General features: G+C 54.2%; 1 protein-coding gene across 2 annotated transcripts; it reads right to left on the minus strand.

Moving 5' to 3' along the window:
- Window positions 1–27: 27 nt before the first annotated feature.
- LHX6 (LIM homeobox 6) lies at window positions 28–22,999 on the minus strand. Of its 2 annotated transcripts, XM_090275982.1 has the most exons (10): window positions 22,809–22,999; window positions 21,581–21,652; window positions 21,018–21,200; window positions 20,552–20,673; window positions 11,729–11,949; window positions 8,878–8,978; window positions 8,557–8,652; window positions 8,168–8,342; window positions 5,184–5,287; window positions 708–796 (listed from the first exon to the last, which is right to left on the minus strand). In XM_090275982.1, exons 1-10 carry the CDS (start codon window positions 22,869–22,871, stop codon window positions 776–778), a joined length of 1,158 nt encoding a protein of 385 aa, XP_090132108.1. In that variant the 5' UTR covers window positions 22,872–22,999; the 3' UTR covers window positions 708–775. The 2 variants fall into 2 exon arrangements, with proteins under 2 accessions (XP_090132107.1, XP_090132108.1); XM_090275981.1 differs by lacking the exon at window positions 5,184–5,287 and having other exon boundaries at window positions 28–796.
- Window positions 23,000–25,582: the final 2,583 nt, after the last annotated feature.

Consider the following 25,582-nt stretch of genomic DNA (forward strand, 5'->3'; position numbering starts at 1 on the left):
ACCTGTATACATATGTACAGGGGAACCAGGTAGGGGGAGGGTTCCCCACATACACCCCAAGTTTTTCTTTCCTCTCCCAGCCCAAGGTGCCACATCCTTCTCCTTGAGCTCCAAACCCGTGTGGGTCTTTGTCCCTCCAGCCCCTGCCTATCCCCCACCTCCTGGCCTGGGCAGCCCTCTACCCTGCCCCGCTGGGCCTCTCAGGGTTGGTCAGTGTCTCTTCTCTCTCTGAATTAATTTGACATAACCAGACAGATGGAAATGATAAAATTAGACATAGCTTTCCTTTGGGGACATCCCACAGACACTGTAGAGTTTTCCAGACAAAAGCAACAGAGCGGATAACATTGGGGGTTGTTAGCTTCCAGAATTCAGAGATGGCTCCAAGGAAGAAGTGAAGAAAGGCCAACATGGGAGGAGAGAAAACCTGTAAATTAGGAGGCTGTTGGCGTTGCACGATTCAATTCGTTGAAGATGAGTCCTGTCTACATGGAAAAACTGGGCTGTTGTTTTCAGCCTGATTCCAAATTTCAGGGAGCTCTGCCTTCCAAGAGGAGGATTCTGCCGCGCTCCTGGAGGGTTCTGGTTCTCAGCAGGAGAGGGGACAGCCAGGCCCACAGGCCCAGCTGGCGGCAGGCCGGATGGCAGATGAGGGGTGGATGCGATGCGGAGGTGGGTGGATCCCTGGCAGCGCTTGCTCACTCAGACACAGCATTTCAGCGGTGGAGGCGCGGCTGTGGGGCGCCCCTGGACAGATGAGCAAGTGCCGGAAGTGTCAGTACTGAAAAAGGATGACCTGCAGAAGGAGGGGATGGGAGGTGGCTAAGCTGGGAGCAGCAGCTCCCCAGAGGGCCTTGAAGGCATGGAGAATGTGGATGACTCAGGGCCCAGATCTGGGTTCAAATCCTGGCTCTGGCACTTACTTGCTGTGGGACCTGAGGCAACTCACTTCACCTCTCTGAGCCTGTTTCCTCATCTGTAAAATGGGAATGACAAGACCTCTCTCTCAGAATGGAGAGGATTCAGTGATATACAAGAGCAGCAGCGACTGTCTGCTGGGCATTACACCCTGCCCAGTACTACGTAAAGAGCCTGACCAGCATGATTTCATGGAAGCCTCATCGCCCATTGCCATCTGTCAAGGGTGTCCCCTCCCATTATCTCCATGTTACAGAGGAGGGCTCAGAGAGGCTAGAATCAGTGAGCCCGCAGTCACAAGCTAGGAAGAGGGGGACCCAGTGCGACAGCCCAGGCCTGGCTCCAGAGCAAGCTCTCTTTGTTATATAGCACACCACCTCTTCTTCTCCAAGGCCACATGACAGCGGTCATCATGCTTACGACACACCAGGCGATGGGCCAGGCACTTCATGTGCACCGAGTCTCCACAAAGCCAAGAGGCAGGTGGCTCAGACATGCCAGATACCTGGACACACAGTGAGTGATCAGGGACTGTCTGCCCCTGCCTTTCCCTCTCCTCTTCCACCTAAAGCACTGGCTGACCTCTCATGCTGTTGCCACAGCCAGTTCCCTGAAGTTAAGGTCAAGGATTACTGGCTGTCTGGTCAATGGGATGTCACAGTGAAGTGTCAGGTAGAGGCATTAAGTGGTCCCAGGACATCAAGCAGGTACGGCCATATGGCTGTTCCATGTTCTGATCAGGAAGGTTACCTGCCCAGGTCAGTTGCCACGAAGAGGAAAGCAACGGGGTTGGTGTTCATGGGAGTAAGCATAACAATAACCACCATCTATGGCTGCTTTCTGTGAACCGGGCGCTGTGCTGGCTTCCTTACATACATTACTGCATTTGTTTTCAGCCACAAGCTTGGGCAGTGGGACCTACTATTATCCCCATTTTGCAGCTACAGGAACTGAGGCTCAGAGAAGCTAACCTTGTTCCCAGGTCTCAGTGAGAAGTGGCAGAGCTGGGATTTGAGTCTGCCTGCCTGACCCACAGGGCATGGCCTCACCGACCCACCCAGCCTCAGGCAGTGCGCTCCTCTGGCCTCCAGGATGCCCGGCTTTGGGCTCTTATTAAAAGAAGTTCTCTAGTAAGACTCCTCCCCTCTGTGAGCCCCAGTCTCTGCATCTGACCAATGACAGCTCGGCCCTGATTTCTAAGCACCTTCTATGCTCCAAAACTGGGGGATCAGGGGCCATGACCAGAAAGAAATGTGATTCTGGAAACTCACAGGGGTGTGTGGCCAAATGATAATGTGGTCGGGGAAGAGGGTGCTTTTCCCCAATGCTCAGAGCCCAGTCTCCTGGCCAGGCCAGCGCTGGGCTTATGAGTGGATTCAGGGGCCTACCCCAGGGGGCACCAAGTCTCCTCATAGCTAGGCTGGCTCAGGCCTGCAGAGACTTGGGACAAAGCCCATACAGTTCTGTACCGACTGACCACACATAGCTCACCAGGCCCCAGAGGTTTGGCAAGATGTGGACAGAACAGGTCCCCAGGGGCTGGCAGCAAGGCTTGACAGTGAGAGGGAGAAAGATCTTGAAGGAGGGGGAGATATTTTTCTGCAGAGCTGCTGGATGTGAAGTTGAGGACGCAGCCCAGAGAGAGAGAGAACTCTGGCTCAACAGCCATACCCAGGGGCCAGAATCCTTCTACAGTCAAAGCTGCCAGACCCCAGGCTGGCTCATCTTTCAGGCTGAACCAGACATAACCACAAGCTTCGCTGAGCCACCAGGAGGCCAGGGCTCGTCTCCACACTCTGAGCCCAGCCCTAAACCCTTCCGAGGCTAACTCCCCTCCCAGATAACGCCCAATGGTCCAGGCCCTTCATTATGTGAACCCTGTCGCCTCACCCCACTTCCCTGGGCCTTGGCCACACTAATGCCCTTCTCCTCATCCCCTGCTTCTCCCCTAGAACTTTTACTCCCTCTTCTGGGTCCTTGAAGGCCATGTTTACCCCTCACCTCAAGTGCCCTATTACCCTGGTGCAGCTACCCACTTCCTGCTCTAAGCCACACACTCTCCGAGGACAGGGAGGGTGCCCGCTGGCCCCTGCAGTCCCTGGACCAGGTCCGATGGAATGAATGCTCCCCTGCAGGAGCGGGACAGCTCCAGGGCAGGCAGGGCAAGGACGGAGGTCAGCCCTACCCACGCCCTCTGCGTGGCCCTGGGCGAGCTGCCACTCTGTCTGAGCCCCAGTGTCTGCAGGTGTGAGATGGAGTCAACCATAACTATCCTCCCAGGGAGGCTGTGGAGGCTGAGGTTAGAGAGGGCACCATGTACACTGTAAAGTGCTGCGTGAAAGGATATGGTTACTGACCTAGGCAGCCTTCGGAGTCAGACAGGCTCCCTGCATCCCTGGACAAGATGTCACATCTCTGAGCCTCTGTTCTCACCTTTACCATGAGGGTGCCATCCTCACACCCACAGAGTGGGTGGCAGGCATCAGACAACGCGTGTAAAGTGTCTGCTGTGAACAAGTGGGTTGTTCAATGAACAACAGCTCTCACTGTGAGTTTGGCAGTCCCAGAGGGGATCCTCCTGAGACGTGCTCACCCACCTCCTGGTGCTGCAGGATTTTCCCTTGAGCACTACCAGTTACTTATAAACCTATCTGTCCAACTAGGTTGTCTGTACCTCTGTACCACACACATGGTACCCAGCACTGAGCCCAGCACACAGTAGGTGCTCAATCAGGAGGCAGAGTAAGAGGGGCTCTCCTGGAGGAGTGTGCCTCACCTCTGCTGCCTGCCAGAATCACACAGGCTGGGTATTACACTAGCAGATCCCTGGTGTCGCCCCACCCCACCCTGACCTCTTCATCAGCTCTCTAGGGGCCTCGGCTGAGGAATCTGCATCTTTACAAACTACGCAGGTGATTCTGAAAACCATACCAACACCAACCGCACCCTGCTGGACTCAAGGGCCCCAGAGCCCCTTCCAGCTTGACGGCCCGGGCCCTCTCTCCCTGGCCCAACACTCTGACTCCCAGAGCTCCCTGCTTCTCTGAGGACCACTACAGTGATATTTCTGACAGGCTGCCAGGGACCACTGCCACTCCCCTGAGACAAAGTCCACAGGCCCACACCTGGCAGCCCAAGGTCCCCACCCCTCACAGTTCTTCCTCTCAAGCCTGTGTGCCAGCAACACTGAATTGCTCAGTGTTCCCCGAGAGAGCTTCTCAGGCCTTCCCTCATGAACTCTGATTCAGCCGTCAGGCCTGGGCTCAGATGCTGCCTTCCTCCAGGAAGTCTTCCTTGTGTCTCTCCTGAGCTGCGCCCCAACCCTCCACTCCCCAGCTCCCTTGGCTTCCCCATCAGTTTGATCACAGTGTTGTAACTGTTCGGGCGTGTCTCCCCCTCCAGACGGTGGCTTCCTCAAGGGCAGGGACCAAGCTTTCCACATCTCTGCTCCTGGCGACTGGCTTGGGGCTCCTGGGCACAGTCAGCACATAGCAAATGCCAGCTGAATACATGTATCAGTGAGTGAATAAATGCATAGGTTCTCATTCAGGTTCCGTGACCTTGAGCTACCTGGGCCTCAATTTCCCCCTTTCTAACATGGGAGTGTCTTAGAGCAGTGGCTTTCAGGCTAAGTGGGAGGTGTCTTGGAGCTGAAGGGAAGTGGGAGGAGAAACTCTCTCTGCAGTTTTGCCCAGAGCAGCTCCATCCACTTTCATCTGCATTATTGGTTATGGAGAAGATTTAACAAAGGTTTCCAGGGCTTAAGAACAAAACTTTCAATCCACTGGACTGGGTGATGTCTAAGCACCCTTCTGGATGTTCAGTCCTAATGCTGGAGACAACCATAGACCAGGAATCCACAAAGGAGACCTTGCCAGTTGACCAAGGTTACTTGCTGACCTGCTATCCCTGGGCCCCACAGGCTCGGGATATTTACTCCCAACAGACAGGAATAAAAAGGAGAAAGTAGAAGGGCGATGGTGGGAGGCAGGGTGGTGTGTGATTGGAGCCCCCGCTGGAACCACAGAGTTTGAGCAAAGTAATGAAATTCAGAAATCTGAAAAAGAGAAGACCAGCCAAGGAGGCCTTTGTAGTGGCCGTGCACATAGGACACTGGCACCCACTCAAGGGACTGCCTCAGGGACACAGTGGGGGCCTGAGCGTGCGGGGCAGAGGCATGGTGCCTGCTCAGCAATGAGGACCGCTGCTAGAACCCATCCCGCAGGGTGGCTCTGACACACCAGACCCAACCTGGCTCCATTTACCTTCTCACCCCGGTTGGAGAGCGGCCCATCCATATCGGCTTTGAGGTGGACGGGGGGTGCGGTGTAAGGCAGCCGGCAGTGCACCTGCCCGCACTGTACCTGACCTGTGGACGAGAGGGTGCCTTGGAGCCCATGCCCTCCCTCCACGCAGGATCTCACCTGCCCCGTGCTCAGCAGGCTGGAGCCCGGGACCACTTTCACCTCTGCTAATTACCAGCTGATTGGCCCTGGGCAAAATTTCAGTAGGGTTGGTTGCAATGCTCTATGGGAAAGACTTTATGACCTATAAATTTCTCTATGATAACTGTCCAGCTGATGTACACAAATGCTCATAAATGAAAATGTGTTGAATACCTCCTACATGCAAGGCTGTACCCCTTCTATTAGGATCCTCCCTTGGTGTCTTGCACCTTATGTCCCAGGTATCACCAAGGCTTTCCCCTCATACCTCCTAGACGACTCTGCACTTGTATGTCACTTTCTTCATGATGCTCTCCCTGACCACTCTATTTATAATTGCTACCCAACACCAACATCCATCCTCACACACTCCCTGTCTGCCAACTAGAATGCAAGCTCCAATGAGGGTAGAAATTTTTGTCTGTTTTCTAGATCTCTATGAATTTCCAGTACCTAGAGTGACATCTAAAACTATGGGGGGTAAGTTCATCCTTCTGTCTGACCCAAATCTCTCATGTTTCAGTCTCTTTACCACTACAGTAGAGAAGTCCATGGCTTTCTCTTCCCTACACTTAACTCACTTTAGTTACCAAAAAAGAGCCCTGTATAGAGACTAACAATTGATATATAATTTGGGACAAGTCACTGTTCCTTTCTGAGCCGCTGTTCCTTCATCTGCGGAATAAAGGTGTTGTACAAGATCGAGAATTCCTAACCTGAAGTGTTCTTGGAGTCCCTGAACAGCCTGAGATGACATGGAAAACTACGTGTGTATGTGCATTTTTCTGGGGTCTGGTTCCAGAACTTTTTTCAGATTGCAAACTCTAAGGTTCCAGGACACTCAGGATCCTGTGACTTCAGTAAACTGCAAAGCAAACTGCCAAGGTGAGGGTCAGCCAGGCAGCAAGGGGCAGCAGGTCCAAACACACCTGACCACTCCTGCTCCAAACTGGGTTCCATCTCCTCATGAAGAGGAAAGGGCACCTCAGCCCCTTCTCTGGGTATCAAAGACATACCTAGGCTTGGTCCCAAGGGAGGCACTTAGATCCGTGACAAACTCCACAGCAAATGTTAGCTGGTAGCCCCAATTCCTGGTACTTAGAGAGCCCCTGGTCCTTGGCACCTTTAACAGATGAACTAGATACCCTACAGGCTCTCTGCAGCCTGAATGTGAGTCATTGTTGTTGTTGTTGTTTTTTAAAAAGGGTGGGGAGGAAAAGCAGATGGTTCGAACATGGAACAGCAGCACAAAGAGTTTGCACTGGTAGCCTGGTGAGGCAGGCAGGAAACTGCACTCTCAGCTCTGCCTACCAGAACCACCACCATCACAGAGCGGCTAATGCTTATCTAGCACTTAGTAAGTACTGAAGATTTAAGTCCACAATCTCACTTAATGCTCACGACACTGCTTTGAGATCGGTATTCTTATTGTTTTCATTTTTACAGATGAGGAAACTGGTATTCAGGGAAGCTAAGGAGCTTGCCCCGTGTCACACAGCCAGGAAGTGGCAGGGATGGGATTTTAGGCTGGCCGATCTGACACCAAAGTCCACACCCAATCATTAAAGAACACCAGCTCTCACTGACTTACTGTGGACCCTTGGTTCCCTCATCTGTATAATGCGATAGCGATCTCTGATGTTCAGGAATATGTTTAGTGTCTGGCCCATAAAGGGCTCAGTAAACAGCAGTGTCTCTCTGGCCTCTTCCTTTTACTAGAGCTACGGAAGGGAGGACTTGAATTTGTGAGTATATTATAGCCACTTCTATATTTCTGGTCGTGCCCAGCTTTGAGGAAACAATCAATGGAAACACCCTTGAAGGGAAAGGAAGCGTGTGAGAAGCACCTGCTCAGTAGCAGATTCACTGATGTTCACCCCTGAGAAATGCACAAGGCTCCTCCCTCTCTCCTCCAGGTTCCTGGTCAAAGCTCAGGACCTCCCTGTCCGCCCTCCATCACCCCAGAGTGCTCAGTGCCCACTGACATGCTTGCCCGGTATTTGTTTATAGTCTCTCCACGCATGTCCCCCTCTGGAATGGGAGCCCCAGGAGCACACAGCCTTTGGTCTGTTGTGTTCTATGTTGTATCCCGGTATTTGGGGCATGGAAGGCACCCCCAAAATAATTACTGAATACTTGAGTGGATTTTCACAACCCTGTGAGGTAGGCATTATTAATGTCCCCATTTATAGATAAGGAATCTGAGGTTCAAGGAGGTTAGGTGATTTGTCCATGACTTCACAGCCCTGAGTATTCCCGCCACACAGGCCTTTTTCGGCGACCCCAAATGCACCCATGCCATCATGCTCTTGTGGCAGGCGGTAGACCTGCCTATATTCAGTTCTGTTGACACCCTGCGCACCCATTTCCCCACTCCCTGTGTCTCACTCATCCTACCCAGCATCCTGGTCTCAGCTTGTTGAGAGATGGCATCTCCACCCTCCCATCCAGCACCTTTCCTATAGGGATGATCAGAATTAAAACACACGCTCATCTATCTGGTTATTTTCCCATGTTGTCTCCTCCACCAGAGCAAGGATTTCACCCACCTTGTTCTCTCCCTAATCCCCCGGGGCCCTGGCACGGAGTCAGTGCTTGGAAAGTACTTTCTGAATGGCTGAATGGCTTGCTTCCACCAAAGCAGAGCCAGGTAACCCAATCTCTCTTCCCATCTCCTAGGTCTGAGTGGCTGTGAAGCCCACATGCTCAGCCACGAGGCTCCGAAAGGCCTCCCCACGCCTCTGCCGCCCACGCGCGCTCCTCTCCCAGGCCGGGGGGGGGGCCTGGGTGTCGCGGTCACTTACTCTCAATGTAGCCGTGCAGGGTGACCATGCGCGCCCGCTCAGGGCTGCTGAATGGGGAGTAGTGGATGTCGTCGGATAGGGATGAAGGAAGGCGGGACGGCGGCGCCCCGGAGGGCGGCACAGGATGCTGTGGTGTGTGTTTTTTATGACGCGCCCGGCAGTTTTGAAACCACACCTGGAACGACAGCCTCAGCAGCCTCAGCCTCAGACTAAAGGGTCGGACGCGCCACCGGGGAACCCCAGACAGGACTGCCTCATCGCTTCCCGAAGAAAGCGGCCACGTGCGCCCAGGACCGCGGCTCTGCTGCCCCGCTAAGCGTTCGAGGTCCCACCCCCATGCGCCCAGGCCCCGCCCCAGATCAGAATGCACCGCCTTCCCCCGGCCCCACCTGTATGACCCTCCGGCTGAGGCCCGTCATGTCCGCAAGCTTCTGCAACGTCTGCGCGTCAGGGTTGTTGTCCTGCGCGAACTGCGCCTGCATAACCTTTAGAGCAAGGGGGCGAAGGGGCGGAGGTGAATAGTCACGGGCCCACAGAGGTCCAGGGCCCTGGCCCAATCAGAGGTCCCGGCCTGGAGGCCACGCCCCAGGCAGCTACAGCCCCGCCTCTCCATCCCAAGGGTCCAGGAGAGGCGGAGCCAGGAGGCCCTCTCAGCCCCTCCCACAGCAACTCCCCGCCCACACCTGGCCACTCGCGGCCTTCCCGGGTACCTGCAACTGCTCCGCTGTGAAGGATGTTCGCGCGCGCTTGGCCGGCTTGGGCTGACTGTCCTGCTCAGAGGGCACTGCCCCCTCCAGTGTGAGGCCGTTCCCTGGGGGCGATAGAAGTGGCTGACCACGCATCCGCACCTCTTCTAATGGCACCCTGGAAAGGACGGGGTTGGGGGGAACTGGTCCCTGGAAGGGTCGGGAGCGGAGTTGGCTGGGGGCGGGGACCCCAGGGTCCTAGTCCTTGAGCTCAGTCCTTGGGGAAGGGGCCTTTCATTTCTGAGCGCCCGCTTAGTATCAGATGCTTCTCTTTCGGTGTGCCCCTTACTTCTCACAGCCCTGAGAATGGGCGACATTGCCCTCGCTTTAAAGCGGAGGAAACTGAGGCTCAGAGAAAAGAAAGCCACTGCCCTGGATCTTTCACTAGTATTCTGACAGCTGGCTGACTCCAGCGGATAGAAATAGGAAGCAAGCAGGTTATAGAACCGTGATCCTAATTTTGTAAAAAACTGATGAAAGCAAAAAAGATTGGAAGAATATAATTTTTTTTAAACAGATGGAAGGACAAAGGTTGGAAGGTGCAAGGAATGCGATTATGGAGATTCTACTTTCAATGTTTCTATAACTATGGAGGTTTTTACAATCATCTGGTCACCTTATTTTCTAAGGTTTAATTTTGTTAGCTATTCTCTTTCCACTTATATTACTTTTACAATCACACTAAATATACTCTCATTTTGTTTTTAATGTCTCATTTTCTGAATACAAAGGTAATGAATACAAGCTCCTTATCAAAAACTCAAAAAATTCAGATAAGCACAAAAAAAAAGAAAATTAAAATCACTAGCAATTACACCACTGTTCACAATTTATTGTATTTTTTTAAATTAGGAAACATACTACATTGAGAAAAGAACAAAATAAACGCTCCAACATACATACACTGAAAAAAATCTGGGAAGACATACACTAAAATATAAGGGGTGGTGACATTTGGAGTGATTTTTATTTTCTTTTTGCTTAACCGTCTTTTCTAAATTTCCTGTGATGGATATGTGTCTGTGCTTAAATTTAAAAAGTAAAACAGGAGCCCAAACTGAGAGCTGGTCAGTAAAGAAGATCCAAGGTCCCAAGCCTTCAAGTTCCTCTGTATGGTAGGAGTCTGGGGTGGGGCCTGGCTGGGAGAGCAGGAGTGTAACTGGCAGGCCTGTGCCTAGGAGTGGCCCTGCTTGATCCAGGTGTGAAAGCAGCCTGGGGTCACTGATGGGCCATGGTGTGGGGAAACCTCTGACTCCTTGGATTCCATCCCAGCTCTACTGCTAACTTGTCCACCACTGCAGGTGGACATATCACCCCATCTTCACTTGCTTCCCACCCTAGACCCACTTAGCCCCAATCCTGGCAGGAGAAAGTGATGGCCCTGGCCAGGAACACTCTGGGGATCCCTAACTAGTCTCCAGGCTGGAAATTAAGGCAGGGTTGGTTATCCATACCCCTCCCAGGAGGCACTGTGGATGGGACGTTTTGTGGTATTAATGTCTTCTAGGACAGTGGTCCCAACATTTTTGGCACCAGGAACCGGTTTCATGGAAAACAATTTTTCCACTGATGGGGGTGGGGTGGAGGACATGGTTTTGGGATGATTCAAGCGCATTACATTCAATCTCACCTCCTGCTGTGCAGCCCAGTTCCTAACAGGCCCGGACTGATATGGGTCCACAGCCCGGAGGTTTGGGACCCCTGTCTTAGGAGAACAGGCAGGACAAGGATTGCTGGGCCTGTTATTTCAATAGAGAAATGAAACTCATAGAGGGAGCCACATCCCAACAGCCTTCCCTGCTCAGGTGAGGTCTGATGAAAGGGCCTTGGGGCTGGAGAATGTAGTGGTGTGGTATGGTTGTTAAGAACCCGAGCTTTGGAGTCAGGCAGATGTGCTAGTACGTAACCTTTGGCAAGTCACATACTACAGATAACCTCTGCCTGTCTCCTCACCTGTAAAATGGGGATGCACCAGCTACATCTTAGGGTTGTTGTACAGGTCACACATCACAGAGAAGTCACAAGCTTTCACAGACCCAGATAGGGGAATTATGGAACGAGTTACTGCCTCTGCCCACAGCCCAGCCTGTGCTCCCACTTTCCAGCCCCCAACCCTCCTGTAACTCAACCACCACAATCTCTGGAAGACCTGGCCCCTGTCCCTGGACATATGCGTCTTGGGGAATCACAGTATTAGAACTCTAAAAGATTTAGGGATCTTTCTAGGCCACCATCCATCTTGCACAGATAGGGAGACTGAAGCTCAGAGAGAAAAGGGAATTTCACACATCAAAATTACACGCCAGAAGTGAAACTGGAGCTCCTGTCTCTGTTCTCAAAGGTCTTTCTCCTTACAGTCCAGCATGAAACTTCCACCTCCAAACCTCTGGCTTAGAGCTACTGGCTTGGGAGTTGAGAGATCAGGGCTGGTCATTTCTCCATAAGAGCTGTAGGGAATGAGCCCTCAGGCCAACGCGCGCTGTCCAAGGCTGGAGTAAGCTGCCCCATTATGAGAACCATGTCTAGCATTCATTGGCTGCCTCCTGGCTGTACAATACATGAGCTCATCTCTCTTTAAAAAGGTGTCCTATCATAAGCCCCATTTTACAGATGAAAAAACACAGTTACAGGGACAGGCAGTGACTTCCAACTCCCAAGCAAATGGTGGATCCAGAAATCTGGCTGCGTGTGCAGCCTCCAGGTGAGAGCGGGAACACCAATCTCTAGAGGACTGTGGGCAGGACCTGGGATGCTAGGGTGGGGGAGGGCTGAGGGCAGAGGTGTGGGCGGGTGCCAGGTGGGGCGGGTTGGGTACCGTTCTCTGCGGCCCTCTTGAGATTCTCGATCATGGTGTCGTAGTGGATTCGGCACAGCACCTTCTCCTCAACCAGGCCAAACTCCTCGCCCGTGGACAGCTGGCGCTTGCACGAGAAGCAGGCGAAGCAGGCTAGATGGTAGGCGTTGCCGCGGGCCCGCCGCACCCAGTCGCTGGCGTAGATCTGTCGGCCGCACCTTGCGCACTTGGTCCCAAATCGGCTGTGGGACACGGGGGCAGGGAAGGGGATGGAGAGGCTCAGACAGGCCCCCTTCCTCCCTCCAAACCCCAGTAGCCTGCCTGTACCCAGGCTTCTGGCCTCAGGGCTGTCCCTTGCTAAGGAATTCCTGAAGCCTGGATCCAGCACCCCCACCCCACCCCCACCTCCAGACAACAGCCATCTAGAAAGTGAGCTGGTGAGTGGTTTTTATTTTCTTCTTTGTGTTTTTCTGAACTTCCCAAGTTTTCTACAGTGATCACTTACATTTGCATATAACATTAACCTGTTCACTAAAATATATCATTAGTGGTAAGTAAATATAATAATAGTAATAATAAAAGGCAAATCTCTGAGCACTTACCATGTGCCTAGCAAGAATCTAAGCATTTTATATTGACTATCCCAGGTAATCTTCGTTTTTCAGACAAGGAAAACGGGACCAGGGAGTTGAGTCACTTGCATAAGGTCATGCAGCTTGCAAGGACAGGAACCCAAGGTGAATAAACTGTACCCCAGTGACAGAGAAGTTCAAAGTTTCTCAGAAGCCTAGACAGATATGCATTACTGGCTTGATGACTCTGAGCAAATTGTTTAACCCCTCTGAGTTCTCATTTTCCTTGTCCTGAGCTGAACTAAATGACAACAGCAATGACTACTAATATTTGTTCAGTGCTTTGCAGTCTCTTAAGTAACCAGCTAGTCCCAGACTCTGAAGCCCCATGACATTCTAATAGTAAATGTTAAAAAGGCTAAAAAGCTCAGATCAAATGCCCTCTTTCCCCTTAAGGCTTCCTTGATTCTACTTCTTTCCCTTCTCCCACCCCCCTTTGTAGCATGCTGTGTGGGTGCAGCTGCCTCCACCACCAAACAAGGATGGGAGCCCTCAGAAAGCAGCAGAATCTGGTTTGCCCAGCCTGAGAAGCCACCCCACGGCCTGACCCTTGAGCACCAGGGTAGGTTTGTTATTTTAAGTGGATGTGAGCCTGTCTGAACCCTCTGAGCCTCAGTTTGTCCTGGTGCACACTCCATTTCAGGGAATGGAGTCACCGCCCCTGCGACTCAGGCTGGGTAACCTAAATCATACACTCCCCTAACCCTACATCCAACCAATCAGGAGGCACTGGTGGTTCCTTTCCTACTTATCTCTGGGACCCATCTCCTTCTCTCCATTGCCACTACCGCCTCCTAGGCTGGGCTCCCATTATGCACTCCGTTGCCGTTGCCGGTCTTAGCCCTGGTCTCCCTGTCCCAGGGCCACCCCTGCTGATCCATCCCCCACAGAGCAGCCAAAGCCAAGTCTCCAGCACGAAGAATTCATCCTGTCCTGCCCTGCTTAAAATCTTTTGGTGGCTCCACTCTACCCTTGGGATCTGCTCCAAGATCCTTGGAGTTTACAAAGCCCAACAGACCACATCCTCTCACACTCACCTTCTCCTCCCTAACCTTCCTCAAGATGCCCACCCCAAACGCAAGTTGGAGTCCCAGTCAGCTACAATGGAAGGTCATTCCCAGGTCTTCGTGCCCCCCTCTGAAGCATTTTCTCACCCCAGGCCTTTGCCTGGGCTGCTGCTTTTTCTCACGCCCTCACCCTCCAGGAAGAGTGCTTCCAGCACCACCCTCTCCGCATTGATCACACTAGTTTGTAGATATTTGGTTCCTTGGATCTCCCTCCCACCCCTGGCATTCTCGGGAGAGGACCAAAAAGATTTGCCTCTGCGTCCCCACGGCCAGGACACTCCCACCTGGAGGAGCATTTGGAAACGCTGTGAGTGCTCCGGATCACCAGCGCAAAAAACGCGCTCTGGTTACACCACCTTCTGCCTTGCAAGCAACTGTCAGTTGAAAAACAGGGTCCTGGGTTGAACTGAGTGTGGGAGCAGAGAGGCCTCCGCCAGCCCGGAGCCCCCAACACAACCCCAACACTACTGTCTCCGACCAGAAATTGTTAGCTCAGGCGCTGCTGTGCGCCTTTGCTGGATCAAACGCTCCCTAAACCGAGGCGGTTCCCTACCTCCGAAACTCGGCTTCCCCAGGGGAGAGCCCAGCACGGGCTGTCATTTCTGCTCACAATCCCTCAGTAGAGGGGAAAAGAACTCGCTTTACCCACCCGCGTCTACGCCGGTCGTGGGGCCGGCCTCGGTTGGGCTGTCAGTCCGGTGGTGACCGGATTGGGAGCCCCTTCGTGCCTCCGAGAGAAGGGAGCTCTCTAGCCGTGTGCAGGGCCCTTGCTGAGGTCCAGAGTCCTGTGGTGCAAAGCCTTCACTGCAATCTCGGATTCCCCGCAACCACGTGAGGTGGGGACTCTGGCACCCACTTTGCACACGTGGAGTCGGAGGTTCAGAGCGGGCAAGTGACTACTAGCTCAAGACCATAAAAAAGAGTGGGGCCAGGATTGAGGTCTGCGTGGAGATGCAAAAAGGACCTGAAATGTATGGAAACAGCCAGACTGGATATAAGAAAATCTGGATCCCGGGTTATGAGCAAGAACGGGGCCTGGTTTGACTCCGTCCTGTCCCCCCTCCAGGGCCGCGGGTCCTGGAAACTCCTGCAAACTCCAGCGCGTAGGGCCCGGGGCCAGGGAGTTCGGGGAAGGCAGGGAGTGCGATCTCAGTGAGTAGGAAGAGCCAGGGAAGGGGAGGTCTGGCCTTCAGAGGCCGGTGTGTCGCGCCAGGGTAGCATCCCGGATCCTTGAGCCTGGCTCTTCGGGATTCCTAGTTCTCCTCTGGGGACGCGTCCAAGACGCCCCGCGCATCCCTGATCTTCCCGCTACACGAGTCCGCAATGCCCGGGCGGGCGCGTTCTGTACCTACACTGGCTACTCAGGGCGCCCCCATCCCCTCGATCCCAGGTGGGCTCCGCGAGTGACTTCTCAGCAACTTTCTCAACACCCCCCATGCCGCTCCAAATTCCAGGGGCTGTCCACAGCCCTAGGACCTCCCCGCGCTTGCTGTGGCTCGACTCAGTCAACGAAATCATCCTCAAGCTGGATCCTTAGATGGAGGTGGGGGTGGGGTCATTATGCAGTTTTGGATGCTTTGCAAGGCCGTTCCTGAAGCTTGTCCACCACCCGGGGCAGGGATCAATGGCACAAACAAGCGGAAGGAGCTGGCTTAGGGATCGAAGCTCTGACAAACCGACAGATTCCTTTCCAGGCGGGCTGCAAGGCCCGAGCCGCCAGATTCCGGAAGCAGCGAAATTGGCGGCGGAGAAAACGAAACTTCAAGAAAGGGATGTTCGGGAGCCGTGGAGGGAGCGCCAAAGGGATTAGGAGGAACGGCTACTGCCCCAGCTTCGGCCGCGCCCCTCCCTGGGTCCCGGCCCACGACTCGGGGCAAAGGCGCACAGGACAGCTGTGCTTTGGAAATGGAGAGGTGCAGGACAGATGCCGCGTCTCATAACAACTACTGAAAGGAGTTAGCGTGGGCATCACGCACCTTCTAGCCGTGTCTCCCCCAAGTAGGGAGCGGTGATAGCTCATGGTTGTGCGTTGGGTTCTGTGCGCCCGGACCAAGTCAGGCTCACTCTCCGGGCCTAGTTCCCCCAGGATACCCAGCAGGCGCTCAGTAATTATTTGCTGGGTGAGTGAGCCTCAACGAAAGAGCCCATCGGACTTTCACTATGACCCAGTTCCCCATCATTAAGCTACCCCTTTTCTGCAGGAGGAAGCCCAAGCTCAGAGTGGGAAGGCCAATGTTAATTACAACGCTATGAGCCAGGGCGCCAAAACGCAAACCAGAGTTCACTTATTTTACGTTCAGATTGCTCCTTTGATGGTCTTAAGAGTCTATGAGGCAAACAAGGGGGATTGTACATGGAGCCCTGCCGATCCCCTCTGTTCCTTCTCTTCTAGGCAAATTCTTCTTAGGAGAAGCCAGAAACAACAGAACCAGCAATTAAGAGGTTAAAAGCCCTACGTCTCAGAGGTCCAGGCCCAAGGCCCCTCCCCCGAACTCCTTTCTCTGCTCCCCCAACATCTGTCCCCCAACAGCTGGAGGCTCTTGGGTGGCTCTCTGCTGTGATGGGGGGTCGCTTCCCAGCTCTGAGCCTCCCCAGGGATCCTTGCTCTAAAGGAGAGGGTGGCATTCTCCCATGCAAGCTTGGGTTCTAGGCAGAAGGCAGGAGAAGGCTGAGGTGCTTGCTCTAAGTCACCTGGGTCAGGGGACAGGAACTTCAAGGGGGAAGCCCCAGTGGACCAGCGCAGGGCACTCCCTTAACTTTACCCCACAAACTCCAGGAGCAGCACTTAACTCTTTACTCCCCATTCCCATGGTCTGAAGGCAAGAGGGGCAGAGACCATGGTGACCTGATCCTGGCAAAATTGATCCACTCAGGGCCTCTAAAGGAGGCCACTTAGGCCCCAGTGCTCCCAGAGGCCACCCAGGGAGTCTCACATCACAGCACCCAGTGGGTGCTCCCTGTGTTAAGCAAAACAAACTGGGCAAGGAATCTTAGGGCCAGCAAAGAGGGGTCTTTGCTATTCTACCGGCCCCCTTCCTAGGGAGCAGCTGCTGAGATAGTTCACCTAGAGAAGAGGTGCATTGAATGTTTAGACACGGAGATGGTGGAGTCAGGCAGCCCTGGGTCTTATCCAGGGTCTGTCACTTACTAACTGTGTGACCTCACCTCTAAGGGCCACAGTTTCCCCTCCTATCATGTGGGAATTATGAGAGTACCTTAATCACAGGGTGGACCCAATGGGATAAAGCTTGTAAGGCGATAACATGGTTCCTGACTTAGAGATGAGCTCCACACCTTCTGATGGCCAGTGTGACCAGTGTGTGTCCTCCCCCTCCCCCATCCTTTTCCCACTCTCTCTCTCATTGTGTGACCTGGGACTCTTCACCTGCCACTTTCTCAGGACATTTATCTCCCCAACTATATAATGGGCATGATGCTTCAGGAGGCTGAGGGAGCCAGGAGAGCATGGTAGATCGGTCCACTACCCATGCGGGGGCAGTAGCTGCAGGTCATTCAATGGGAGGAAGCTGTCTGGGGTTGTGGTTGATATGAATGTCCCAGAGAGGAACACTATGTTTCTCCTCAGGACTTTTCTTCACTTCAAAGAAAATGGAAAGAAAAATGGTCTTAACCCCCCCCCCCCCAAAAAAAAAGTAAAGAATTTAAAAGTAATGTCATATTTCCCTGATGGCAATGTTTTTCTGCTAGGACTCAGGGAGTGACGAGAGTTAGGGATCTGAACCCACAAGAGCTGTTGAGGTCCTGTTTGGAGGGAGATTTGGAAAAACGGAGGCAGAGAGGTTCAGCGACCTGTTATGGAGGGCAAACAGCCAGGGGTGAGGCAGCCCCTCCCAACAATGCAAATGAGCCAGGGCAGCACTGGACCTCCTTACTCCCTCTCCCCTACTGTGCAGTTTCTTCTGATGACTTTGGGGTGCCTTTCTAACTTCCTACTTCTGGTTCTGCATAAGGAGACTGAAGGACCATCTACGAGGAGGGGTGAGATGGGGGACAGACCCCAGAAGAAACCCTTCAGTGGGGGATAGGACCACAGTGCTCTCTTCCTCCATCCTGATGAAGATCTTGACTTTCTCAGGGGCAGAGTGCTCCAGTCCTTATCCCACGAGATCCTTGGCCCAGGGTTTCAGGAAACAGGGGGCTAGAGAACCTCAGAGCAGGGTTCCTCCCTGAGCCCCAGCTCTTGAGAGGGGCACTCTGCATCCCACACCATCATTCATGCTCTCTCCAGGGAGACCTCCCTTACAATATAGCCCCCAGAGCCTGGGCTGCTGCTCAGGGCAGGCGATAGCCCCTGCCTGGCACTCTGCCAGTTTTTCCTTTCCCTTTTGTACGTTTCATTATTTGTCAATGATGGGTTATACCTGCAGGGACACCTGGCTGGGGGAGAAAGGATCAAAAGAGCCACAATTCCCTCCTCCAAGGGAATGTGAGCTTTTATTCCCTCCATTTTCTTAACCAAAATCTGTTTTAGTTTACTTTTGGGGCTCTCGTCCCCAGGAAAGGATTAGCGCTCAGAACCTGCAGCCCAGAAATGGCACAGCCCCAACCCTCCAGGCAAGCCTTGTTCCTCAAAGTGCCTGAGAAAATGACATCAGGCGATTGTGCCCAGCATCTACCCTGCCATGGTGACAATGGTGATAATCAAGGCACGCACAGCCCCCGTCATTTAAGGAGCCTCTGCTGAGCCTTCCTCCTTTTACTCTTTCCTTGGCAGCTCTGAGAGACAACCCTGGAAGTAGGACACTGAGGGCAGAGAGATGCAGTGATTTGCCCAAGGTCACACAGTGATTCCGTGTTGTCCTGATGGAGCTCAGCTTCTGCCTCTCCCCAAAATAGCTACACATTCTATCCTGTCTCCTGCACCGCAGCAGGAAGGGATACTCTAGAGCCAGTGGAGGCTCTGAACAGTAGGGTCAGGATCTGAATTTTGACGAACTATTGAAGGTCTAGTAAGCACGGCATTTGAGGAGGCTTGGTCCAGACTGGGTGTGAGCTGAGGCTGGAGAAGCAGCAAGGAAATATGGGCAGGTGACTGATAGGCTACCAGGTCTGTGGTCACCAGGAAAGCCAGGATTGGGGTCCAGCCTTGCCTTTCTCTATAGGAGGAGGCTGAGACATCCTCCTTCTGGGTTTCTTCAGCTGCAGCCCTGTCCCTGGCTAGCTGATGAAGCCAAGCAGCCCCCAACTGGCTTTTTGTTGTTGGTGTTTGTTTTTTAACCAACTGGAGTCAGGCCGAGAGCAAGAAGGTGGCTAGACAGGGGCTCTAACCTCCATTTCCTGCCTTGGCCAGACAATAGTCAGATGGGACAGTGCAGGGAGACATCACACTCTGGTCACACACCACACAATGATTATAACCCTGCTCTGACACACACGGAACCCAGCAGTCCACACCCACAAATCCACATGCACACCACACCCTTGAGCCCTCGGTTATGGGTTAAGGCCTTAAGCAGAACTGCCCCTTCAGAGAAGGAGGAGGTAGGGTGCAGAATGACAGGATTTCTCAACCCTCACCCTCTCGCCTGCCTCCAGATCCCTGTCCGGATGCAATCTTGTCCTGACCTCCTTGTGCACTGGCATCCTCACATAGACATTCACACATGGACACGTACTCTCGCACGTGAACTAAAAGACAAATGCTTGTCACGAACGAACACAATGCTGTCTACACATCCCTGACCCTGATCACTGACGCATTCCCTCAGTGCCACTGCAGAGATCCAAACAAAACACACACATACGTCCCTCACAAGCTGAGTCCTAGGCCACCTTGTAAGAGACCCCACACACCCGCACACCCTGCCTGTACACACTTTTACACCAATATTCAGAAGAGTCCAGTTCTTGAACCATGCTTCCCAGTTTCCCCAGAGTATTCCGGTCCAGAATGCAGCAAACATCCCCCTAGATTCAAGGTCCTCTCTTTCCAAGTCCCCGGAAGACTCAATGGGGATGAGGGGGGCGGTGAGCTGGCATTGCTTTCTACCCCATTCCCTGACTCCCAAGAAGACTGAAGCCACAGCCTCTCCCTAGGCATGGACAGGAGGGATGTTGGTGGAGGTGGTTTGTAGGGGAGTAGTTTTCTCTACTTCCTGAGAAAGCCCCCTGTAAACAAACAGGCATCCCCTTCCAGGAACCAGTCCCACTTCACTCTTCTTAGCACTCCGTACACCCGGTGTTAGGGCATCCGGCCTGGTTCATGCTTCCCGCGGGGGTCAAGCGGAGGACCGCTGAGACCCTGACTTAGCAGTGACCTCGACCCCATGACCGGGTCAGACTAGAGCCTCCTGGTTAGGAGCGATGAGCGCGCAGGCAGGGGAGATGTGGCAGCGCTGCAGGGGGGAGAACCCCCGCTGCTGTGGAGTGAAGCCACCCAAACGCGGCGGGGCTGCAGCGTTCCATTCCCCCCACCCCTTCCTGTCCCGGCATCCCAAAGTCAGCCTAGACCCGGGAGAGGCTGAAACGAGGACGGAGCTATGACTGGAACAGACGCCTGGGACCCACCAAGGGCCCCAGACTCGAAAAGAGACTGTAGATTGACGCGGGGTTTAAGTTGAGGCGCAGCGGGAGCCTGAAGTTGGGGCTTAGTAAGAGGTGCTTGGATACGGGATCGGTCCTGAGACCGATGGAGCCGGGGTCAGAGCCAGGGCAAGTCCGGAGCACAGCTCAGGGTCCGGCCCAGGAGAGACGCTGGCATGGCTGGAATTGGAGTCGGGCTGGAACCCAGAGCCGAGTTGGAGAGGCAGCCAGATCAAGGCTGCAATCCGAGGGGGTCGGGGCCAGAACCGGGGACATCAGAGCTCAACCGAGACGCTGGAGGTAGCAACTGGAGCCTGAGACTCAGTCAGGACTCGAGGCGGAGCCAGACACACCACCGAAACCGAGTGGGTCGCAGGAACAGGAGGCGGATCTAGGGCCGGGACCCGTGCTGGCACCGGTGCACAGCCTGGAGCTCCTGATTCGTGGCGCTGAGAGCCCGCAGGTTGGGCCGGCGCGGCGCACCAGGAGCGCACTCGGGACTCGGGGCTCAGGAGCCAGACACCATGCTCCACCAAGGCGGCTTCCACGCGAAACCGCGCCTGCCCGCGGCGACACTTGCTGGCGCGGCGGCCGCAGCCTACCTGAAGTAGTCCATCTTGCAGAAGATTTCCTTGTTCTTGATGTAGCAGCTGTTCTGCTGCCTCAGCGACGTGCGACACACCGAGCACTCGAGGCACCTCACGTGCCAGATGAGGTTGTTGACCTGGGGAGGGGGCAGAGTGGGGGCGGCTCAGCGCGGGCCTCTTTTCACTCCAGGCCCTGGGCTCCCTGGCCCCATTTGCAGAGGGAGACGCTGGGGCTCTGACGGTTCGTGTGACTTATCCCACTTCTCTTCTGTAAGACTGAGGCTCAGGGAAGTAGAAATAAACTCTTCCCATTTTGCAGACGGGACCCCCAGGGGCCCAGAGAGACGCTAAGATTAGCCCAAAGCCTCGCAGGCAGGATTCGGAATTAAGTGGACCTACTGCCAGCGTTTCTTCCCTACAGCCTTCTGGGCTGCAACCCACACCCCGACAGCACACAAGCAACACCCCGCCCCTGTTTCACCTTGAGCAGATACCGGTCCAGGATCTCAAGGCCGCAACTGGAGCAGATGTTCTTGCCGGCAGACGGCACGGAAGAAGCGGCAGAGGGCGGTGAGCAAACAGATGGTGTGCTGGGCGTACAGGGGGAGTCTCGACCCTCGTCCTTGTCCAGAGCCCCTGCCAGGGCCTCGGCGTCCGACTGAGCCTGCAGTAGGGAAGAGAGGAAGAGCCGAGGGCTGGGTCGAGCTCTGAGCCCAGGGCATAGCGATGCAGCTTCCTCAAAGACAAATCTGGGGCCCCAGGGCATCAACTGACAACGAAATCCTGCCGAGATGCCGCGCCCTATGCTAGAGGACAGGAATGGAATGGCCTACTGGAGAGAAAGGGACGGCCCCAACTGTTAACACATGCGTTCTGGGTGTTTGGAGCAGTCAAAGCCCATATTCTTTGCCGGAAAACCGAGGCCCAGAGAGGGGCGGCGCCCTCCGGGAGTCCCCAAGCGCAAGGGCAGCGGTTCGGGCCGGAAAGCGGGGCCAGGTCCCTAGGGCCTGACAGCGGACCTAAGGCAAGGCCGAACGAACTCACCATGGCGGGCGGAGCGGTCCCTTCAAGGCAGCGGGTGGTCGCTTTGCAGCCGGACCCTGGCTGGGCCATCACCTGGGAGAGGAGGGGAGGGAACGCAGGCGGTGGCGGCTGCAGAGCCGGCTCCGCTCAGCCTGAGCCCAGCGCCTCCCCGCGCCTGTTATATAAACCGGCGCGGAACAATGAGTCCTAACTTTGTAGTGGGCATTTAAAGCCCTTCCCCACAAAAGCGGTGTCTCTCTAATGAAGCAATTTGAATTTGGATTGGATTTTTTCCCTCTCTCTCCCCCTCTCCCTGCACTTAACCCGTGGCTCTTGAAGTAATCGCTTAGTTCCCTTGCAATACAAGCCTCTGAGGGGGAAAAAAAAACACGCGCACACACACAAACTACCTGCAATTAGAAATTGTCGTGAATGCCCAAGATAAGAGGTAGCCAGAGTGTCAATTCCAACTGTCAATCAGTGAGATCCATCAGGCCGCCCAAAGAATTGCAAATTTGATTTTTTAATGGTAGTAATTAAAAATCGAATTTTTTCTCCCTCCACCTACCCCCCTTCCTCGTTCCCTTCTCCTCCTCTCGACACAAAATGCAAAAAGGAGAAAAGAGAGAAAGAAAAGAAAAAGGAGATGGGGGCGGGTGTTTGAGGAAAATAAAAAAGCGGAGCGCGGGAGCATCAGCCCGCCCGACCGCGCGAGCGCGTCTCAATTGACTCCACGATATTGACACGGATTCGGGCGCCTTTCGAGGGCCACTCGGAGGGCGACCCGGAGCAAAATGGGGGGCGAGGTCGGGGTGGGGGGCGAAACGGGACCAAAAAGAGAATACGGAGGTGTCCGAGAGGAGGAAAAGACCCCCTCCAGCCCCCTGGCGTGTCCGGGACGGCCCCGCGTCGGGATCCTCTGCGTTGCGCCCGCACAACCCCCGGAGCATCGGCGCTATCAGCGCCTATTCAGACGGACAATACCCGCCTCGCCTCCTCTTGATTCTCCTATGTCTTTGCTAAATCGCTTTTTGAGAAATTCCTCCGACATTTGCATAATGTGTTCCCGCTTTCCGCGACCCCCTCCCCCTCGCGCTCCCGCGCGCTCTCACACTCACATACACACACTCCCAGGCGCACCCCGCAACCCCTCCGACAGCGGCCGCCGGCCCCCGGGCCCGGCTCGGCTGGGTCCCGGCCCCTGCCTGACCCTGTCCGGGGCCGCTCAGCCACTCTCTCGCTCGCTCACCTGGTCGGCGGCGGAGCCGCCCTCGGGCAATGCCGGGGCGGCGTTCTCATGCTTCCAATACATGGGCCGGGGAGCAGCGGGCCCGGCGGGCGTGCAGCGCAGAGAGCCGCGCCGAGGGAGTCCACGGCCGGCGCAGTGGGAGCAGAGGCTGAAGCAGGAGCAGGAGGAGAGCGGAGGCGCCCGCTCCGCCGCTCCCGGCCGGGCCCCAGCCCCCGCCCCCGGCCCGAGCACAGCCCCGGCCTCCTCGGCTGCGGCTGCCGCCGCCGCTGCCTCCGAAGAAGGTCCCGACAAACTTGGAGAGTCCCCCGCCCCCTCCTTCTCCTCCTCCCCCTCCTCCCCTTCCCCGTAGCCCTCCTCCTCCTCCTCCTCCTCTTCTCCCTCCTCCTCCTCCTCCCCCTCCAGCTGCGGCGTCGGCCGCCCTGCCGCTGGAGCCCGGCTTGGTTCAAGATGAGTCATGCGTGACCAATCCTCTCCTCGCCAAGGGAGAGCGAGACACACACAGCGAGGCAGCGACCCAGAGACACACACACACAGTCATATAGACACACAGAAAGTCAGAGCTGCTGACAGAGACTGAAACGCGCCGACATACAAAGGCACCGGCCGGCAGACACACATCCGCACGGCTCTCACACTGCCCCTCCCTCAAAGGGCACCCGCAGCTCTCGGGCGCAGCTCCACTCAGAGGCACGGGAGCGACCCATGGTCACACACCGTCAGCCGAGATGGATCCCATATAAGGTCACACATGATGCCCGTGCCTGGTACATCTGTGTACGTGCTCAGGCAAAGGATTGCCCTTCACATCCTTTTTGAGAGCACAGGCGTCCAGTACCCTCGACACACCTGCACAGATACCTCTTCACCGTATCAACCAGCCAGTGCCTCAGCTCCTAACCACTGAATGGGACTCGGCTGGGTGGAGGAAGAGGGTTCTTGGGAGGTGGAGGGGGTGTTTCCCTGAATCCTCCTGGGAGGGATTGTCTGGGACATCTCCCTTCCCTTCAGGATGTGCTGAGCCATCCAGCGTAATGTCCCTCTCACCTTCTCTACGGTTCTGCTGATAGAGAGGAGGGGAAGGCAGGGAGGCCTGGGCATTTAGACAGGACACAGCCCCCAAACACAAAGACACAAAACTCTCAAAGACAGAACCTTACACAATGAACACACTACAACACACACAAAAGTGAACACTCACAGCCCCAGCCTCCCTCTCCACACACTAATCCTAGACAGACATTGTAAATACACAGCCTCTTCTAAAAACAATTATGCACACTCAGACTCAGCCCCAGACCCAGAGACGCAGACACCTCACCTGCCTGCCATCACACATACCATAACTACCCAAATTACCCTCACATACAAATGTAAACACCCCACACGTGTTCTTACACTAGTACACACATCCAGACTCCCACAGTGCTTCAAACACACATAAAACCTCCTGTCCTCTACTCAGACACCCACAGATATGCACACACATCCCTACAGAGGGTGAAATAACCTTTTTTAGGCAGAAAGAGCATCCACACCTCTGCAGACACAGGATTCCCAGTAGTCACAGCCCCAGTCACGCACATACACAGGCACATTTTAATGGACACAGGCAGACAAGGGTATCTACACAGAAACATCCCCAAAAGATACAAATATTTGTTCCTTTATAGACACCAAGGTACCCAGAAACAGCCCCAATCCCAGCCAACAGCATCTTCCCCCACCCCCCACATCCCTGCATTCCAGTCACTTATTGCTCTCAGACCCAGGAATTTAGAGTGAACAGTTTCTCCCTGAACCCTAATCTTTTATACTCAAAGCACAATTACAGTGTGAAAGCTGGTGAAGTGTATGCATTTACACATGCATGTGCATATACATACACATGCACCCTCGAACACTCAGATGGCCACAGACAAATAACCTATTCCCCCTTAAATATCTCTTTTGCACATAATAAACCCTGGGTACTTTAATTTGTGACAGGCTTGGCCTTCTACAATCATGGCTTCATTTTCTTTTAACAATAATCTTATGAGGTAATGTCTCTTATTGTACCCATTTTACTGATGAATAAACTGAGGTTCAGTGGGATCATGTGATATGTCTAAAGTGGTGCCACATGGCTAATGGCCAGAGCCAAGAACTCAACACCAGATTCAACTGACATCAGAGCTTATACTAGAATTCTAGGCTGTATACGTGACCATGTCCATTCTGCATATACACATACACAGGTGTTCACACTCACATTAAAAACAATTTATTTGTCAAAAGACCTGGATATGACTTTTGGCCTCACCACTTACAGGCTAAGCTTCTTTTCTCAACTGCAAAATGAGAATACTGATGGGACAATCTTTATCTCTTTTTCCTCCTCCCCTACTGGGAGGCTGGGGGAAGTGGGAGGTCATTGAGCATTATATAATGATGCACACCTGCCAGCTGTGTGGTGCAGAAGGGCTCTAGGAAAGGAGACGACCAGGAGGATGGTACTGGCTTTGCGAAATGTCTCAGGCAACAGGTGTGGAGGAGGCTTGAGCTGAAACTAGAGGGCAGATGAAATTTGGGTGGATTCAGTGGAGAAAAGGAAGTATTCCAGGCAGAGTTGACTGCACAGATCCAGAGGCTGGACGAACAAGCTGTGGCTTTTCTGTGAGGAGGAATGCGTAGTGTGCAAACTCTCAATGAGGATAGTAACAACTACCGTTAATTGAGCATTTATGTGCCAAGCACTGTTTTGCCTGCATACCCTCTTTAACCCTCACAGCAAG

Source organism: Furipterus horrens, unplaced genomic scaffold (genome assembly GCF_987537825.1).
Source record: "Furipterus horrens unplaced genomic scaffold, mFurHor1.1.pri manual_scaffold_4, whole genome shotgun sequence".
Classification (NCBI taxonomy): domain Eukaryota; kingdom Metazoa; phylum Chordata; class Mammalia; order Chiroptera; family Furipteridae; genus Furipterus; species Furipterus horrens.

Coding starts and splice junctions, on each gene's coding strand:
- LHX6 (XM_090275982.1), bottom strand. CDS start 22,871: ATGTATTGGAAGCATGAGAACGCCGCCCCGGCATTGCCCGAGGGCGGC. Junction 8,979..11,728: donor CAAGAGGGCCGCAGAGAACG/GTACCCAACCCG, acceptor TATCGCCCCCAG/GGAACGGCCTCACACTGGAG. Junction 5,288..8,167: donor CCTGCACGGCTACATTGAGA/GTAAGTGACCGC, acceptor TCTCGTCCACAG/GTCAGGTACAGTGCGGGCAG.